The following is a 20,732-nucleotide window of genomic DNA, read 5'->3' on the forward strand; positions in this document are numbered from 1 at the left end:
CCCATTGGTTGAAAGTCGACCGTCAAATCCTAACCTTAGATCGAGCAGTTCATTTGTCCGCTTGCTTCGTCGATTGGTCTTCACGTTTGTCGCGGTCTCGTCTGGTTCTTCGGCGCCCCCTCTTTCTTTCCGTCCAATCAAAATATTCTCGAGCTCTCGACGGCGGTTCTTGTTTGCACTTGGTGTTTGTGGGAATGTGACCCAATTGAAATATGTCGCGGTATGACAAGACAACTCACTAACTCAGAACTCAGTAGTCTGTGAACTCAGTCTCTGGCTCGAACGCTAGCGGGACGGATGGGTCAAACGCACCTCGAATCGCTCTCTTCCGTATTTCCGCTTTGGATGATGTTATAAATGTGTCTCGTTGGTCGTGAAGGGACGTGTGTGCAAACCGCGAAGCCTCCAATTGTCTCTAGTTCGTAGCGCGATTCTGCATTCGTTGCTTTTCTTTGTCGCATCCTTCTCTTTTTCGTTTCGACAATTTTCTATCTCGGGTAAGTCTTGTTGCTTTTCGTTTTATCGCGACGATAATTTCTCTTTATTAACCTGCACCCAGGTCGTTAACATTCATATTTTGCGTCCACCAGTAGACAAGTTATACTTTTTTTTTTATTTCCAACGAGTCGAGCGCGCAAATAAACAATTTACTGCATCGGATCAATTCGAATTTAAACAATATTTATTCTGAACAGCGGCGCACAATAACTGTTTTCAGATACAGTTTAACCCAAATTGACTGGTCCCAGTTCCACGTTCACACTCATGCGGCTATATGTGCAATCGTTTTAGCCAGAACACAATAAATAGCCACGAAAAATCAAAGATTTAACGAACAATCCCTAGTTTAATGTTTACCGGACGCTGAAATATGAAAGACAATTATTCAATTCTAATGTTAAACACAAATTAGAAAGATAATATATATAGGGTGAGTCACTGAGAAATGTAAATGGTTTGCTGTAAATAACTGAAAATACCCAATTAGCCTGTACAGCCCATTAAGTATAACAACAATATGAGGTTACCAGGTTTGCGTGGAACGCAAAATTATAACTCGTCTGGGACCTACCTGTCATCTGCCTTAATTATTTTGAATTACATATGTATATTTGTGAAAGTTTTCAATTGTACAAGACGAGCTCGTCGTAAGTACTAGATAAATTAGATGCTCGTCATTCTGCACAGTATAAAACTGTAATTTAATTGTTTACTTTAATAACACTAGTGAAAACAGTAAAACACATAATGTGCCCACGGTAATTTGATTGTTGATGTTATCATATTTGTTAATTAAGTATACGGGTGTTTGGGTGTTTGCGTTAGCGTACAGGTAAAAAATGAAATTTGTTAAAAAAAACTACATAAATGAATTTTTGTTAACTCGAACGACTTTCAATTGGACTGAGCTCTAGCCGTGGCCGTGAAGCTGTCAGGTTTGTCCGTTGGAAGTTGGAATCGCTGGGTCTACAGAATCGAGGGTTATTGACCATCTCGTGAAGGTGGATCTCCATCAGTTGATCAATTGCGTGTTTGAAATGACAACAATGATTTTCGGAGAAAAGATTCTTACTTTTAATTTACTTATTTATCACTTTTATAAAGTTCTTGTAATCAACTACATAATTTGCAAATGTTTCGATTTTTTGCTTAGATCATATCTTCATATGCTGCACTAATGTGAATGTGCGATCAAATATCTTCGATGAGACGAAACAAGCTCTAATAATTATTTTATTAATTATATTATCGACCCGTAGGTATTTATAGATTCTCAGGTGGGTAGGTAGATTCGTAGATTTTTTCTGCAATTACGTAAGCTTTTAATACCCGTAGAAAAGTAAATGATTGCCATAATTATTTTTCAAGGCAAACAATAAAAAACTAGATTTGAAACTTGATTCTTCATTTTCTTCCTTTTTATTTATTGATTTGTTGTGCCTACTTCCGCCGGAAGAGACGACATCGTAGTATTTTTTTTAGATAGCTACTTTATTAGAAAGTCTCTACTTTACAGCATATTGTTATTTTATTTCATCTTCAGTATGCAGCAGTTTGAGATGTATACAGGCTGTTTGATGAAAAACGCCTCAACCCATAACTTTTTTATTTATTACCCGATTTCAATGAACGAAAAAATCAAAGATATGGTTTTGCAAGCGCTACAAAACAGCCACAAAATATATTTTTTTTGGCGTTATCTTCAATAGCTAACGATAGTCAACTTTTTTTTTTTAAATGGACACATGTAGTTTTTTAGGCTTGGTCTCGTAAGGTATTTTTTTCTGAATCTAATGATGTATTGAAAGTTATCATTTGGTTCATAGCTAACTGAAAAAAAAATTTAAAAAAAATTGTGGTTCAGCTTATTATAAAATTTTTAAGAGTACCGTGAAAAACAATCGGAATACAAAGTACGATAAATGTCATCTAAACGTCAACTTAGAACTTTTCATCTGCTTTTTTAAACTTTTTTTTATTTAACTATAACAACAACATTGTCAGTCATGCAGAATAGCAGTCATTTGACTATTATTTTATGTTCGAGTGTAATAAAAATCGTAATTAGTCAAAAACAAAAATTTAATAGAAAAAATAATAATATTTATTATTATTATTCATGTTTTCCAAGAAAATAATAATAAAACTTTTCAAGATTGCACCTGAAATTTTTCAAACTCACACTTGACATTTGTTGCTATTTGTATTCCAATTGTTTTTCACGGCACACTCGAAAATTTCATAATAAGCTGAACCACAATTAAAAATTGTTTAATTTTTTTTTCAGTCAGCTATGGACCAAACGATAACTTTTAATACATCATTAGATTCAGAAAAAAATACTTTACCAGACTATGCCTAAAAAACTACATGTGTCTATTAAAAAAAAAAAAGTTGACTATCGTTAGCTACTGAAAATAACGCCAAAAAAAATATATTTTATGGCTACTTCGTAGCGCATGAAAAATCATATCCTTGGTTTTTTTGTTCATTGAAATCGGATAATAAATAAAAAAGTTATGGGTTGAGGCGTTTTTTATCAAACAGCCTGTATGTGAAATAATTATCAGATATAATTGCCCTACTGATTTAACAGCAGACACGAGTGGGTCACAAACAAAATTATCCGGAATTTTCAATCAGGAGAGCAATTTGATATGAGTAATTACCGAATAAATAAATGCTATAAAATCTCTGATTTAGCTGACAGGTAAAAAATTATCAAAAAGTTATCGATAATTTTTTTCAGTGAAACAAATGAATAATAATACATATGTAATTCCAATTTGATTGGTCCAATTTTAAAAAATAGAGCATTTTCATTGGCCAAATTTTTATGAGGTTTTTATGTAGGTACAGGTGAGCGAAACTCGATGTCTCAGCTCTATTCATCGAATTTTTTTTTCCCAGAAACATACCTTTATTTTGGCATTTTTAAAAAGAGCTAATTTTTCTGAATGAATTTTCTAAAGAATAAAAAAATTAAAAGCAAATTGTAAAAAAAAAGTATCAAAAATTCGCAATCGTCACGATTTAAACAAGATAGCAAATGTTTTTCTTTACATTTGTTCAGAAAAATTAGCTCTTTAAATATGCCAAAATATAGGTCCTACTATTCCGGACACGGAATCTTGGCCAATATTTTTTTGACATTTCTAAAAAAAATTATGTAAACCAATCATTAGCGTCATTAATAAATGACAATTATTAAAAATCACTTTGAAGTTTTTATTCTGACATCAAAAAAGCAAGAAAATGGCATTATCGAGTAAAAATTTGGGTTATATTCAATAAAGGCCAGTTCACACATATTTGTCAGTCAAATGTCAGTTATGGCCAAGATTCCGTGTCCGGAATAGTATAATTGATTTCATATAAATGTTCATCAAATGAGCTGTGCATTTGTAAAAGCACCTTTAATTTAGTTACATTACAAAAGTCACATTTATGAAGGTCATGTTCAATAAATCTTTACTTAGTAAAAATACAAAGACAAAAACAAATAAGAATTACTTTAATTTAATCAGTAAAAAGACATAACATTGCTTTTGAAATCAGAAATGTTAAAATGGACAAAAACTGAAAAATTAGTCAAATCGGGTTCGCGCAGAGCAAGCAACTTTGAAAGTCAAAGTCACTAGCTTTAGCTTTACTACCAACAGAAAATCAGATTTTCATGGCTTGCTTAGATGCACATTTATATGAAATTGAGTATACTGTCGCGAGCAAAAAATTCTGGTCGTCAATGTCATTTCAAAATTTGGTTAGAATGTCACAAATTAAAAAATTTCCCTGCCTGATTATGCCCACGTCAACAAAGTGTCAAAAAATTAATTAATCATTGTCAATTAATGTCATACAACATGATGATAGGTTATGATATTTAAGACCGTTTTACAATAGAGCATTTTCCATTGCGTCAAAGCATGATTTTGACGACCAGTTTTTTTTTGCTCGCGACAGCACCTATGTTTCTGGGAAAAAAAAAATCGATGACGGCACTACTTCAGTTTCCAAATATGGAAAAATATGCAAATTTGGTTTAAAATGGACCTTACTCAATCCCATTTAAGAACCTCTTTTCAGATCTTTTCTATCGTCTTTCCTTTTCTTTTAATAGAGCTGAGACACCTGTGTATCCTACCATGTTACGAGTATATTTCTCAATACTTTTAGAATAAATTACAATAAATTAAAATTGCATTGTCGTACTGCGAAACGGAAAATCATTTTGTTTACTCAATCAAATAGCTTTTCCAACCACGTTCACCGATCAGTCGATTTCTACAAGAGTTACTCAACTCGGCCTATTGCACACTAAAGTGGCAAAAGAGAGTACATATTTGCTAAAAACATGTAAGGCCGCCCAGTCATTCGCAACACAACCTTCCCACTTATCCCTCTAATCTCAACTCAAACAGCGCAACTTTTCCCTTTGCGAAAGTAATTTTCTACTCCACGATTCAATTATCGCCCTATTATTCTCTATAATCAGAGAACGCAACAGGCAATTCTTCCGACTTCACCTCCTTAATTATTAATATCATGGCTACTTTCTTCGTGGTGAGTGAACAACAAACCGACAATAAATTCCGAGTGTGGTTTCTCGTTTCAATTATTATTTTACTTCTGACACATCACCAAATCTTCACTTTCCGAGCGGTTTTCTGATCGGTATTTCGAGGCTAACCCACCAGGATCTGACCCAAAACTAGCCCAAACGTTAAATCCGGTTGGATCATAAAGACGATGGCCCCGGTAAAGAAATAAAGCGTTTGCTGCCGATGACCACATCAAATATAATGTAGGTACTCGTGTGTGACTTTCACCAGACGACGTGGCAACAATTAATGAGAGGCGAGGGTTGCTCAAGATAGAGCGTGCTGGGCATCAACTTTTCCACAAATTGTTAAAATGCGCTAGACGAGCGGATGACAGTGATAAACAAACGACACGTGCGGATGAGTTGGTGCTTTTGTTTCTCGTGCCGAGTTTGCGATGTCCTCAACGTCCTCATCATTGGACTGACCCTGAATGCCAATTAAAAACTCTTTGTGTTAAGTTCGTGGAAGAGTGACGTACGCAATTGATTGTTTGGGGTCAGTGCAGCCGAATCTTTTTTTTTCCCTGCGGAGTCTATGGGAGATTGCTGCAGCTATGAATTACGTAATCGAGGAATACCGACACGGTCGGATGATGCCATGTTTTATCACTTTTATGCCTCCAGAAATATCTACAATTTGTGGCATTTCCCATCAGGGAAGCGATAAGTGGTAATCCACGATTAGCCCCCTCCCTGTTTAAAATTCTTTTTCACATTTTTCAAATTTATACCAGACATGAGGTGGACTCGCATGTTCTAAAATGCATGCAACATTTCAAATAGATAGATTAATAAAATAAATTTAAAAAGTTTGACTTCACATTAACATTTTAGTGCAGTAAATCTAATTTGTTTTTAAATAAAGTTGACGAAAATAGCGATAACATTTTCCGTGAATTTGGAGACATCACTTGATAATTTTTTTTAATCAGCTCTGCCGCTCCGGTAATAACAAATGATAAACGCTATTCATCTTTTTTTTTCTGGTCCTTGATAATAAATTGGAATATCCCACGTAATCTGCTAAGATTACAAAGTTCAAAACCTTGATGTCAAACCCGAGTTCCGCAGAGCTCCAATTTAGAACCCCTTTTGTCTTCTTCTTATACATATTCATCAATGAAATTGCAGCCGTAATATACCTGTTAGCTTTTAATCTTAAAAGCTTAAATAATAATGCGTCCGCACTGATCGAGGCGCGTAGTCAATCTGCAGGGGTGCGGTCCGCACTTAAGAATGTGTAAGACTAGCACTACTATACAGAATCACCACTTGGACACGTAATGCGGTACGTCTTGGCGCTAACAATACCTAATGTAGGTAATAATTTATGTCTTCATTTTTACGTTCGCCGATTTAAAACTTTGTTTTGAAGAAACTATCATAAAAGATACAGGAAATCTATTAATTCAGCTTTTAACGCCCCTATCAGGCATATGTGATATATTTAGAAATTTCCTACTACATACTTACTTATCTATACTGTGATTGTATAATAGTATATTAAAGAACGAGTTTTATAAGGGTTGATTTGGCGCACGAGTCCCAAGTGTAGAAAACGACCCCTAGGGGAGTTTTGTATGGGACGAGTGCGCCAAGGCCCTTATAAAACGAGTTTTTTATGTTATTTTTTAGAATTTGCACCCATGTTTTAATTTTTAAATAAAAAAATTAAATTTTCAAATTCTAGGGAATTTTGTATTAATTGGTAATTCAAGGTAACTACATTTCCAACATATGTTAAAAAGGAAAGTTTGAACATTGATATTTTAAGTTTTTTCGTGTAAATGACAATAATACGTTGAAATATTGATAAACATTTTCTTAGAGATCTATTAAACTACGAGTGCTTTAAGAGATAGCCATAAACGACTCCAAATTGAATACAATAATAGACCTATTAGAGAACCAGATTCTAAAAAGTACATTCTAGACTCTGTATACCGCTTGGAAATACATAAATCCCTTTTACTAGACACTTAAATAAGTAGATTTTTATTTGCTACCAGAAACTTAAATATATTTTGCACTTCCAAATAGAGACAGTCATAATTTAGTCAGATAAGTGAACCGTCAAATTGAGACGGACTGATACACAGATTTAATTGCCATTTTATTTTAAGTCTTCCAGATAAGATAAATTGACCAGAGAATGACGCTGCATGTTCAAATATTTAATTTCTGAACGTAATTATTGTTTTAGTTTACAAATTTTCTTGTTGTTAATACTTAATATGTTTGCCTAAAGCGAACAAAGTAAACAAAACTTTTTTGCTATCGTTATCCATTAGTTGCAATAATTTTATCTTCAGTTGTTTTTTTATCATAGGCCGTGCCGTTAATGAAGAATAATATTTGTTGTTCACTCGCACAATATTAAAAAACGTGATAAAGTTAACAAAAAAAAGGTCAAATAAATGTATCACTTATATTTTTTGTGTTCGCTGTGGATAACATACGTACAGTGGAAATTACATCTGGTGTTCAAATGTTGAAAAAATCGGTAACGTTCACATCTTATTTCGATTTGGTTCACATCTTATTTTGATTTAGTAACTTGTGAACCACTGACGTACTTAAGTATTTATGATTCTTCAATTTACGCAATTTCCTTGTCTGAATCTGTTTGTCAGACCTCATTAGATTGACGATTTTTTCATGTTCCAGATTACTATGTTAAGTGAACGTTGTCCGGTGGCACTATGTATCGCAAGTTTTCTTTTTCTGCGCGTCCAAGGTAAAACATTCCCCTTTCGAAAATCACAATTTACATTTTTGTCAAATTCCGTAGCGATGCCGACCGTCATAAATGCATACCCCTCTTCGGAATCGGAAGAATTCTTCCAGGATAACTGGGACTACAAGGTGGGGCAAAGTAAGACTCCACTTTTGCAGAAGCTTCAACAGAAGAACCACACTCTCCCACCGACAGCCAATGAGACTGTAGGTAGCTCAATAAAACCGAAATTTACTTTAAAAAAAGTTTCTCATTGTGAACTTGTACAACAAAAAAAAAGAAATAAGGGGCGGCTTTGGAAAACAAAACTTCTGACAACGTGCGGCGTAGAAAGGACGTTATGTCGAAACTCCAACAAACAAGATTGTGGTGTGGTAAACCATTTTCTTTTCAAAAATATGTGTTTGTCATAAATACATATTTTGTTCAAGAATTGAAATCATTATTTCAAGAAATTTCATGTAAATGTCATAATTGACAGGTGACAGTTTATTAAGCTACGCCGCACGTTTGCAGACATTTTGTTTTCCAAACTGTCCCTTATCTCTTTCTCTGTTGATGGTATTGTGTGTAATGTTGCATTGTCAGAAGGGAACAATGTAGCTGTAATCCTTTTTTTTTTTTGAAGGCCCGGCTTTTGTGGGAACTCGACCAAGAGAAAACGACGCATTTACCACAATTTGTTGACCAGGCCTTGAAAATGTTGAGCCTCAAACGAGTGGCCTTCGAAATTGAGAATTCGATGATGTCGAAGGTCTCGTGCACTGCATGCAAAGCAGGTGAGGAAATACCAAACGACGCAAACGAGAAGAAAATCAACTTTTTGGCCTCCTTAACTCTAAATGACATGTTTACACATTTTGAACAGCTACGGTATCTTGATTTTTACACACTAATAAAGTTTCTAAATCTGATCTCTCTAGAGAAGCGAGAAATAATTTTCGAAGATTATACAGAGAAAAAATTAAGCTCAAAAAAATTAACTACAATAAGAAAAGCATAGAGGCAGCCAAAAATAAAACAAAAGGAATGTGGAATATTGTAAAGCAAAATCGAAATACGTATTCAAACACTTGTGATGAAAACTGTGACATAACATGTAATTCTTTTAATACTTTTTTTACAAGCATTGCGTCTCAGACTGCCTCCAGCTATTCTAATGCTAACACTAAAAATCCTATGAGCTTTATTTACTGATCAACTGAATCTACCAAATTCGACTAATTTTCAGTTTAGAGAGGTGTCATGTGTGATTATTATACCTAAGAGATTTAATTGACGGTCTAAAAAATAGTCATTGCAATCTTAATGTTAATCTAATTAAAACCATCAAAAATGTAATCATCTCCCCACTAACTAGGCTAGTTAATGCTAGTTAATCTATGCATTCGTGATAATACTTTTCCAGAGTGTCTAAAAATAGCCAAAGTGATACCTATCTATAAAAAAGGGGATAAAAACAACCCGTCAAATTTTCGACTTAGGTTATTGCACTCTTACCAATATTTCCGAAACTTCTAGAAAAAATACTATCTATGCCGCTCTCGGAGTACTTAGAATCAAACAATTTAATATCAGAATGTCAATTTGGTTTTTGATAAAAAAAGTCAACTGTGGATGCTATGATAAATCTTTATAACATTGTAACATCATGCTTTGAGAGTGGAGATATGGCTCTTGTTTCTTTCCTTAACCTCTCCAAGGCTTTCGACTGTGTTTTTCACAGTATTTTAGCAAAGAAACTCCCATCTTATAATTTACACCCTAATAGCTGTAAACAGCTGAAGTCATATTTAGCAGGTAGATACCAGGTCGTAACGTTTAAAAACAAAACATCTGATTGCTTGCCAGTTAATCAAGGGGTTCCCCGAGGATCAACACTGGGTCCACTTTCCAATACTTTTCGTAATATTTATAAACGTCTTACCACTATCACTGAAATCGGCCAGTGGGTTATACGCAGACGATACAACTGTAAAAAATTAAGTAACGACCTACGAGTCGATAAATACCAATAATTCATGAGTCAGCCTTAAATGAAGCCTTGGAGTGGTTTCAGGCTAATAAACTATGCCTTAACGTTTACAACAAAATATGTGATTCTCTCTACGAAAAACTGTGACGCCAGAAAATTGTTAAACCTCAGCAAATTTCCTCGGGTTTCATCTTGACCCAAAGCTCTGTTGGAATATACATGGGGATTTAGTTGCAGAAAAAGTAAGTAATAGTATATTACATAGGTACCGAGCAGGAAAGTGTTCCATTCCTGTCGAGAGAACAATAATTTATCGAGAGGCTTGCCCTCGAGGTGAACTAGTTCTCGAAACACGGGAATGGACTTTCGCCGAGGTTTGTATGCTATTTTATTCATAATCAATCATTTAATAAAACAAGCAACATTATAATAATAAAAAATAAATAAAAACCAACCTCCGTAATATTATCGTTTATTTCGGCAAAATATTAAAACTTAGTAGGCGCGCACGATTGAGATTGTATTAAATTTTAGTTCACAAAAGTCAAACCAAATTGACATTTGCTCACATTTTTTAACAAACAAAATGTGCGATATTGAAATAGAGTGTACCCTCTCCAGAATTGTGGGAATCCGCACACAAATTAACACTCAATCTCTTACCTGAGAAAAGCAAATTACGATACCAGAAAAACGTAGGTACAGAAATTTTCGCGATTGGAGCGATAGTAGCGCCACCGCAGGTCAGTTATGGGCTTCATTACTAACCGCTTACGACTCATTACTGACTCCTCTTTTCATCATTACTGATCGGTTGATGTGTAAACGAGTAATCGCTCACTTTATAATCTTTAAGAGGTTAGAAAAGCTGTACGTTACTAACCGATTGTGAATAAAAATATCTTTCTCTTAAGAAATCTCAAAAATCAATTTTCTCCAGAATATCTGGGAAATATCTATTTTGGAATTTGCGAATCACACCTAGTATATGGCCTCTTAGTATGAAACCCGAAATAAATCAAATTTATGTGTAAAAGAACTTCGACTAAATAAGTCACAAACTGGAGTTTTGTTCTATGGTAATAAATTTTACAACAAATTGCCAGAGGTGATCATAAATGATAGTATAGACAATTTTAAAAAGACCATAAAAAATTTCTCCTAAAGAAAGCATACTACAATTTCCTGTTAAACTAAAGAGCTGTAATTGTGTTGGTTTGATCTGTTTTTATTGTATATGTATACTGTAGATGCACGACATATTTTATTCCTCTATTTTTATCATACATATTTTATTATATTTCATTTATATGACATGTACGAAACCACTTGTGTAATGTACGAATAAAAATTATTATTATTATTATTACTAATCAAACTATCTGTCATTTTACCGCACGGAGTGTGTAACATACCACGAAAATTTTAAGCTTTGAGGGACCTCCAAAAAACTGTTAGCTAGTCATAAATAAAATATACTAAGACAAGATACCGCTAGAATACTATTGATCCGTTCAGTTTTCGAAAATGAACCTAATTTAAATGTTTTCTTCTAAAAAATTGTGAATTCTGATGGCGCCATCTTGTGGTATAAATCTTAAGTCCCTAAAGTCCATTCACGCTGGATTTTCCTCTCAAGGTCAAATAATGTAATTTTTTTGCTCTAATTATGTTTTGTAAATAGTGACATGCAGCTAACCAACATAATGCGATTTAGCAATGCTCAATTCAACCTGTACTGTGTTTACCTGCATGTCACTATTTACAAAACATAATTACAGAGCAAAAAAATTAAATTATTTGACCTTGAGAGGAAAATCCAACGTGAATGGACTTTATATCAGTTATCGGTATAATAGATAACTTCTAGTATTTTATTAATCAAATGCACGACCTGCTGTATTAACTGCATTTTATTGTAGTGGAAAGTAATACTCAGTACAGTAAAACGCAATAAAACACTTTTCATAATGATCATTGAAGATGTTCGGGAGGTTACCGTTCCATGACCGTTCCGGTAATTGCGAGAATGCATTTAGCACATAGCCTAAGCACGCTCCGCCCCTAACTGTTTAAGCGCGAATTTTAAATATTGAAAATAAAAACGCCGACTTTATCTGACCTGACCTGAAAAATGATGTGACAGCGTCCTTATATTGAAAAGAACTATTATTTTGCACGTTTGAACCTGACATCTGGGGCAGCCGCAATTTCTGATCACGCAGCGGCGCGCGCTGTGCCAGTGCTTTGGCTATGTGTTAAATGCATTCTCGCCCGGTAATTATACAGGTTAGGTCGACAAATCTGACACATGCGCAGATGATTGAATGTTGAATGTCACGCGGATTTTGCTAGCGCGTAGCAAAAGTAGCAGAGTTGCAATATTTTGGTACAAAAAAACACCTATACTTGCGAGCGTAGCATCAGTACCAGTACAATAAAATGCACCTATTATAACCGGCCCGTTTAAAAGTGTAATTTGAGTGATCCCCGCAGAGCGCTAGTGTACGGGCGCTTTTTGGGGATATTATTCATCTTAAGTTTTTGTCACCGAGAGTTTTTCTCGTTCAAATGACATTCGAATTTGAATTTGATCAAAAATACAAAAATACGATTGTATTCAGCGATATTCAGTATTGTTTTAGAAAGAAACTATGAACTTAGTGTACTTAATCTTAACTCTAAAATCACGTCTAAACATATTTTTCGGCATTTTTATTCTTTAGAAGCGCATCGGCGAAAATTGGCTCTTTCTCGGAAACATTTTCGCAATGCTTTTTTAATTAAATGAACAGGCCGGTTATTATACAGCAGGTCGTGATCAAATATTGGTTACAACAAATTTCAAATTTGAGAAAACGAGTTGTCGGCCAAAAAGATTAATACATTACTAATGCGTGTAGGCATTTTACATCGATCTAAAACCTCGCGCTGTAAAATGTAGCATACCGCATTTGTCATGTATTAGCCATTCACGATCTTTTTGGGACCGAGTTGGCTATGATTTTTTCTTTTCATGTTGGACTAACTGATTTAGTGATGTAACGGATGCAATTTTTTTTCTGTCAGTGTCTGTTCGACATTTTCTTGCCACCGCATTGCCAGATTTATTATTTTAATATTCGTAAGAAACTAAATGATTTATTAAGTGTGTAAAAATAATTTAAATTTCCGTCAAAGGAGCAGTCAAAATTACCAAAATAATTTTTTTCTATAATTGATTCAAAAAATTGAAATTCACGCATAGTTATCTGTGCCTGAAGTGGGTCATTTTCTGACGTGTATTTTTTTTTGCATTGTTAGTAAGATCGAAACCATAGAAACCATACAAAACAGTGTGTGAAATGCAATTTCACGCATACGACTATTTCTGTTTTTCATTTCACGCACTGTTTTTTATTAGTTACCTAGCAACATGGTCACTGCATTGAAACTTCAGAGTTCCTTCAAAAATTTGAATTTTTAATTTCAATTTTTTGAATCAATTATAGAAAAAATATTGTTTATATTTCGTGCGCGAAGATGTTTTTGTGCATTCAAAGGCTTATACTGCCTCGACCTTCGTCTCGGCGTAAAAGACCTTTTCATGCACAAAAAACACTCTCTTCGCGCACTTAATATAAAAATAACTATATTACGATAAAAAATTTCTATTAAACGATTTAATTTAATTTAAAAAAGACAGACCAGATTTAAGAGATCCGGCAACAATGTACATATTCAGAAAATATAACCCTAAACTGAAAACAACCTAACCTAACACAAAAAGTATCAATTTCCTTTAGGGAATTTAGTTATCACCGAGGTACTGCCAACAAAATCACTAGATGGTCATAGCCAACTCTGTCCCAAAAAGATTGTGAATGCCTTATAAATAACTATTCCCATTTCAGGTGCTGGTTTGCTACAACATTACATCAAAAGCGGAAAATCCGAAAAGGAAATCAAGAAGACGATCTACCAGTTTTGCGTCAGTCTGAAAATTCAAACGACGAGAGTGTGCGAGGGAATCACCCAACTCTTCGCCGGGGAGGTTGTATACGTATTGGGAAAAGTCAGCATAGGTGAGAAAGATTGTTAATTATTGTTGAAATGACAAAAATGTGTTGTAGGTCCTGATGAAGTGTGCAGTTTCGTGATCGGGGACGCTTGTGGCGACGTTTATAATCCCTTGCACGAGTGGGAGGTCATGTTCCCTCCTGTACCTAAACCTGCAGCCGTCGAACAAAAAATTCCGGAAGTAAGACAAGAGTTAGAAGATGATTGGTCAAATTGAAATTGTTGTTTTCAGATGACCGCTCCCACTTTCAAGGTTTTACACCTTTCGGACACTCACTACGACCCGTATTACCACGAAGGCAGCAACGCCGCTTGCAGTGAACCTTTGTGTTGTCGACTGACAAACGGCATGGCCAGCACCAAGGATCAAGCGGCCGGCAAGTGAGTACTAAGCTCTTCAGTGCAACTGTGTGTATTGTTGGTTGCATAACTCCCCGTTTTATTGAAATGATCTGTCAGGTGGGGCGACTACCGCAAATGCGACACCCCCAAGATCACCGTGGACAACATGCTTCAGCACATCCAAGAGACCCATCCCGTAAGTACCATGCCCGACATTCACCAAACGTCAACGACAACCAGTCCGGATTCCCTTCCAGGACGTCGACTACATCATGTGGACGGGAGACTTGCCCCCGCACGACATCTGGAACCAGACTCGGGAGGAGAACCTGAAGATCCTCAAGGAGACGGTCAAACAGATGTCGGACATGTTCCCCGGAGCGCCGATTTTTCCGGCCCTGGGCAACCACGAGTCGGCTCCGGTTAACAGCTTTCCGCCGCCGTACGTCGACAATCCGGACAATTCCATCGCTTGGCTGTACGACGAATTGGACCTTCAATGGCGGAAGTGGTTGCCGAGTTCAGTCAGCACGACGGTGAGAAGAGGGGCTTTCTATTCGGTTTTGGTCAGGCCCGGATTCAGGTTGATTTCCCTCAACACGAATTATTGCAACAACAAGAACTGGTATCGCAGCAAAGAGTCGCGTCGTTCTTTCTTCTAAAAGACAGTTTTCAGGTGGCTTCTGCTTAACAGTACTGATCCTGCCATCGAGTTGCAGTGGTTCATATACGAACTCCAGTCAGCTGAATTCAATAACGAAAAAGTACACGTGATAGGTATTTGACACTTTTTTTAAAAACTTTTCGTTCTTCAGTTTGGCTTTTCTAAGGTCACATTCCGCCCGGTCATTCCGACTGCTTGAAAGTGTGGTCCCGGAATTACTACGCGATTGTCAACAGATACGAAGCCACCATTACTGCTCAGTTCTTCGGACACACTCATTTCGACGAGTTCGAAGTCTTCTACGATCACAAAGACCTAAGTAAGCTGGGTTTTCCTATAGCAACATCTTATTTTAACACATTTTCTACCGCAGCAAGACCCAACAATGTGGCTTACGTTGGCCCTTCAGTGTCGCCGTATTACGATCTAAATCCTGGTTACAGAATTTATTACGTAGATGGCGACCACGACAAATCCACCAGAGTGAGTCTCGATTACTTCACCCATCCCAAATGACTATTTGAAAATTTTCAGGCCGTAATCGATCACGAATCTTGGACCATGAACCTGAGAGAAGCCAACCTGTACGGTTATCCGATTTGGTTTAAGCTTTACTCTGTGAGACAAGCTTTCGGTATGGACGCGCTTCGACCCGCCGATTGGGACTTGCTGATCGATCGCATGACGAACGATTCGAAATTGTTCGAATTGTTTTATAAGTAAATTTGACTTGACGGTCTTGTTCGAGAAAAAATACCGTTTTTATTTCGTAGATATTACTACAAGGCCAGTTCGGCGAGGCCTGCGTGCGACATGACGTGTAAGAAAAAGATCCTGTGCGATTTGCGTTCGGGACGGTCACATGACAGGAAGAATCTGTGCCAATCGATCGAATCAAGGATAGATTCGTCAAACAATACCACGTGGAAAGAATGGTTTTACAATACAATATCCGTATCGTAAGTGCCAAAAAAATTAAAGCGAAACTGCAACTAACATTATTTTAGTATAGCGATGGCTGAAACAGTTAAACAAAAACTGATCTAGTTGATTCAACTATTTTATGTAAATAGCTTTAGATTTTTCTTTACACATCTTACTCTTTTCTTGTAGCGTGGTGTAGGGATCACACATCTCCAGACACACTCGATGCCTTTATGGTAAGGTCTTTTCAATTTTCTTTGATGTTTTTGAAGTGAAACTTTTTATGGGAGGGTTTTGAAATTCTGATCGGCAACCTTTTTGTGTGACGAAAAGTGGTGGGGGTAAACACTGTCGGGTCGAGTGGGAGGAGTGTCTCGCACAACGGTTGCGCCAATATTTCCATTTGTTGTGAATATGCTATTTAAAAGTGATTGATAAATAATTACAATGTTTCCCTGTAATACAAAAGTTTCACTTCTATCGTGCGTCTTTACGACACACTCTGTTTTTTTTTTTAACACTAGAGTAACAACAATCTACTTATCTGAAATCGAATCAGTAACATATTTACAACTGATTACTATCTAATCTACTTCGAAATTATGGAAATAATTGATAATTTTGTGTGTTTTAGGATGTCCGTTCTTTGGTCCATCCCGAGATTAACGATTCAGCTTCCTAAGTATGTCCTGGGACTCGGCTAACAACACATTTTTGTTTTATACATTTAATAACTCAAGTCATTAGCGGAATAATTAGTTGTATCTCATTTTTTATTGTCTCTGATATTTCAACATTTATTTATTTATTTTTTTACAATTATTTCTTCTAACGAAGGCTGTGTATTTTTGATCACATCAAAATACCGACAATCTTATCGTAATGTTTAGTTCTTTCATCTTTAATTATCATGAAATATCGTACACGAAGAAGGCTCATTTTTTATGCAATTACGGTAGCAGATACTCAGATAGGTTTTAAACAAAGTTGTATTTTAATAGCGATGTACAAATGGAAACTTTTTAAATTGTTATTTTTCAATAAAATAAAATTCAACGGGCTGAAGCATTTCATTATCCATTATGTAGAAGATCCCTAATAGATTCTAATCATTTTTCTGATTGAATTCGTAAAGATGAAGAAAGCGACACAAGAACAAATACCAAGTGATTAAAAAAATGCAATCAGAGTTATATACGTATGAAAAACAAAAGTTAGCGTCTCCGCTAAATTAATTTTTGAGATGTCATTACCTTCATTCGATATTTTGTTTAGAATTAAACCGTTACGGTTGGCTTCAAAAAAAACGGGAACTGTCAGAAAAAGTTCTGTCAGATTTTATTAAATTTTTATAGTTTGAAACGGCCTTTTAGAGTTTAGGTTAAAAAACTGCACTTATATGACAGAAATATTACTGTCAAACGGACACAAATTGACAAATTAAATTTCCAATTCACACAGGTCAGATTTCAATTCCCGTTTTTTTTGAAGCCAACTGTACATCATGTGTTTTATAATTTCCACGAGATAGGTTTTACTTTGGATCATAAAAAATTATGTTTGAATCCTTACTTTGAGACGGAGAAATGACAGTTTTCTAATAACAAGTAGGTAAAGTCCATTCAAAAATCAAAAAACCACCAACGTCGCATTTTCCTCGATAATTACTATCGGCAACGCTGTTTACTGTAAAATTCGCTGAGAATTGTAATTTTGAAGTTGTGTTTATTAAGTGTCTTGTTTTTCTGGGCATGTTTAAGTAAAAATAATAAGATTCAATAAATAAATGAAACGTGCTGCTAATAAAACAATATGAACTGAATTCAAAGCAATTGTTTTTTATCTTGAATCAAATAAATGTCATAATTTTTTATAGTTACCAACATAGTATGAAAAAATATCTACCTAGGGATTTTTAAATTTTACCAACCTAAAGCAACAGGTGGTGGTTTTTTGATTTTTGAATGGACTTGATTTACAATTTATAATTTGTTTCAAAATCAAAAATCCACCATCTGTTGAATTATGTTGGCGGAAAAAAGAAATCCCTAGAATTAGTTTCATTTTTTTGGGTTGGCCCAACCTCTGGCCAAAATTTTACTGAGAACTGATGAGTTTACTTACGTAATACAATAGTAGTTTATTTAACGAGTTCGTGTGTAATTTGGGCTTTTTTTGGCATGAGTGGGCCAGTTTAAAACTCGAGTGAAACGAGAGTTTTAAAGGTCCACGAGTGCCAAAAAAAGCCCAAATTACATAAGAACGAGTTGAATACATTTTTTTGTTCGACAAGCCCCCCCAAAGGCTCCAAATTGCTGAAAATATATAAAATTAGCTTGACGTTTTGTTTTGACAAGTTGTAAAATTTATCAAAATCCGTTCACACAGGAGAAAATTCTCAAATTCTGAGTGTCGAACAAAAAAATTATTATTATGTACAATGGCCGGCAATAAAAACTAGCCATCACTTTTCTGTCACGTCAAAATCTAAATGTGTAATTAATGCTTTAATGACACTGACATTTAAATGATGGCTAACTTTTTTTGCCGGCCACTGTACAAAAGGTGGTAGCTACGATATCACACCTTTTGAGTGAAATAATAAAATGAGAACAAAAAAACACGATGAACTACGACCAAAACGACTGTCACCAGTTTTCTGTCATAAACCCACTTTTTTCTGACATTTGCAGACACACTAAAAACAAAAGTTGACGACGTTGTCGGTTGTATTTTCGAGGTAGAATGCAGTGTTGGTGGATTTTTGATTTTGAAACAGATTATACATAAAAATTGGACGAATTAAGTAAAAACGCTGAGTTTTGTTTTTCACAGGTAGTTTTGATTGCATTTTTTTATCGTGGTATAATGTAATAGAGAAAGGAGCTTATCGGAAAGAAAAATAAACAAATAGCTTTGTACAATCCCGATTACATGATGCAGAAAAATTGTATCTTTAAATTTTTTGTTTGACTTGTGTATCTTATAATAAAGTAAACAAAAATGTAATTTTAATTGAAGATTGTGGTTAAAGTGCTATGACAACATTACGAATTATGGAAAGTTCAAAGTTCACCAAAGATCGAATCGTTGAAAAGTTCAAAGTGAGATTCGAATTAATTTTTTGGTACTTTTGGAAGATACAAATGTGGGGGAGTAGGTAAATTAAAATCAGTCTGGTTTTTTGTAATTTCTACTTTTGCTAATTGTTGTGCACGTTCACAAGCAAAGTATTTATGTCAGAAAATTATGCAATTCAGTTGTAAACAGCGCAAAGAGAAATTCCAGCTTGACATAAATTATGTCGTTAAAATACAGAACATGTTAAAAGCTATTTTAGAGACTTCCTATTTTCGTTAATTAAATATCAATAAACCCGGTAATAATACGTGTCGTGATACGCAAACACTATCTATCAAATTGTTATGCATTTAGAAAGTTGTATATTGAATTAATAAAAATGAAACGACAACGAAAAAATATCATCATCGATTAAATAATCAATTTGATTACCCAATTATTCTAAAGCTGCGACGCCACTGTTCATTTGCATATTTGATAAGACCTGGGTCAATACCAGACAGCTCGTGCACAAAGTACGATCCCCGAAAGTCAACAGTACCTACTTCCAGGATGGTAAGATAAGGAAGGCAAATTTTTAGGGCCGAGACGTGTGGCTGTCATTTCTTATGCAAATGTCACGCCGTAGGACAGTTAAAATAACACAGGAACAGTTAGTTGCGGCGTCCTCGACACCCACAAATCGGAAAACAAAGCCCTACGCACCGTGAAAAATCCAAGAAAGCAACGTCCTTAGCAGAAGAAAAAGGACCAATTCGGCGTTGCGAGTCGGGAGTTCCGGCCAATGAAAAGATCGCATTTTTACGCTTAGTCGGCACATAACTCGTTTCTACCGTTGACTCTTTCTATAGTCGGTTTAGTTTACCTTGAACGGTGCCGGTAGTTGGTTTCATGTGTGTTTGTGGAGTATACCTGTACCTGTCGTGCATCTCGCTTTGTTTATACCTAAGGTGAACCAGTGTTGTGCCCTTTTACCGAATGGATTATCGAATCGAACAAAAAAAATCCCGCACCACATGACTTAAGTAAGTGTCTTGCGACTTAGCAAAAAATCTCGCCACCACAGAATTTTCAAAATCGACCGAATACCCACATAAGCGACTTTATTGATCAATCAAGCCCACGCGAGATTTCTTTTTTCGTAATGACTTAATGGGACTTTTATGGATAATTAAATTGACGTTAACATTTCGGAAAAAATCCGATAATCCGCAACCGTTTTTGGATGGATTCGTATTTTTTGCGCCAGATTATTTATACGGTTTGCGGCCCGTTTTTTATTCCATTTTCCTCACGAAACCTGTTTTACGGCGCTCAAGTAAGTTTACTTTTGAAATGTACACGAAAATGTCGCGCCGAGGCGGCTCAATTAAGTGCATCAACTTAAGACGACTTTGGGGAAATCGCCGGAAACTTTGCACAACTCCGACAGGAATTTCACGACAAAGGCGAGGATTAAGAGATTAAATTGTCAATGAGAAACAAGATCGACGTGACGCTCATTTCTTTGTCTGTCATGGTTCTATTATCATCGGTGTATTTTTAATCGATCGTTTTCGCTTCCTGGGCCCCGGATGGCACTTGTCGAGATGCGAAGATGCGCCTCGTTTCATCGAGCAACGGTCGAGATCTAGTTTCGGTTTATGATTAGCACCTGCTGCGATACCTGGCACCCTCATTCTCTTATTCATTACCAGTTCTCGAAGAGTGACAGCTGTTAGGGGTCGACCGCTCCACGACTAGACTCCCAACAGACCGACTAACCCCACGTTTTGCCAGGTCCCCGTCGTTAATAAACATGATTTTTGCCGTGGAGAAGTTTCACGAAAATAGCAAGTTACAAGTT

The 20,732-nt window shown here is 35.7% G+C and overlaps 2 protein-coding genes across 16 annotated transcripts in view; both read left to right on the top strand.

The window, feature by feature from the left end:
* The first annotated feature begins 167 nt into the window (after positions 1-167).
* On the top strand, positions 168-16,865 carry LOC138131556 (sphingomyelin phosphodiesterase-like). 4 transcript variants are annotated; one of them, XR_011159847.1, is made up of 17 exons: positions 7,528-7,607; positions 7,772-7,841; positions 7,896-8,047; positions 8,470-8,620; positions 13,710-13,880; positions 13,929-14,056; positions 14,108-14,256; positions 14,335-14,413; positions 14,475-14,842; positions 14,894-14,994; positions 15,048-15,200; positions 15,255-15,364; positions 15,416-15,600; positions 15,655-15,840; positions 15,889-15,946; positions 15,995-16,041; positions 16,440-16,865. XR_011159847.1 is itself a non-coding variant. In XM_069048638.1 (16 exons), exons 1-15 carry the CDS (start codon positions 7,593-7,595, stop codon positions 16,002-16,004), a joined length of 2,028 nt encoding a protein of 675 aa, XP_068904739.1. In that variant the 5' UTR covers positions 7,532-7,592; the 3' UTR covers positions 16,005-16,041; positions 16,440-16,865. The 4 variants fall into 4 exon arrangements, 3 of the variants coding, with proteins under 3 accessions (XP_068904725.1, XP_068904739.1, XP_068904747.1); XM_069048638.1 differs by lacking the exon at positions 15,889-15,946 and having other exon boundaries at positions 7,532-7,607; XM_069048624.1 differs by lacking the exons at positions 7,528-7,607; positions 15,889-15,946; positions 15,995-16,041 and adding an exon at positions 168-497.
* A 2,875-nt stretch (positions 16,866-19,740) lies between these two features.
* The window catches only part of PDZ-GEF (PDZ domain-containing guanine nucleotide exchange factor), a 34,420-nt gene continuing 33,428 nt past the window's right edge, over positions 19,741-20,732 (top strand). For 7 of the 12 annotated variants that reach the window (XM_069048373.1, XM_069048395.1, XM_069048409.1 and 4 more), the window contains exon 1: positions 19,742-19,911. The gene's annotated coding sequence lies outside the window, so the exon portion shown is untranslated. Of the gene's footprint in view, positions 19,912-20,732 lie in introns of all 12 variants that reach the window. The other 5 variants (XM_069048390.1, XM_069048413.1, XM_069048423.1 and 2 more) reach the window with 2 other exon arrangements.

Source organism: Tenebrio molitor, chromosome 1 (assembly GCF_963966145.1).
Source record: "Tenebrio molitor chromosome 1, icTenMoli1.1, whole genome shotgun sequence".
NCBI lineage: Eukaryota > Metazoa > Arthropoda > Insecta > Coleoptera > Tenebrionidae > Tenebrio > Tenebrio molitor.

What these genes read in the sequence shown, in the direction of transcription:
- LOC138131556 (XM_069048646.1), top strand. An exon ending in ATTGGGAAAAGTCAGCATAG is followed by an intron (nt 13,881 to 13,928) that starts GTGAGAAAGATT and finishes AATGTGTTGTAG; the next exon opens with GTCCTGATGAAGTGTGCAGT. An exon ending in TTGTTCGAATTGTTTTATAA is followed by an intron (nt 15,601 to 15,654) that starts GTAAATTTGACT and finishes TTTATTTCGTAG; the next exon opens with ATATTACTACAAGGCCAGTT.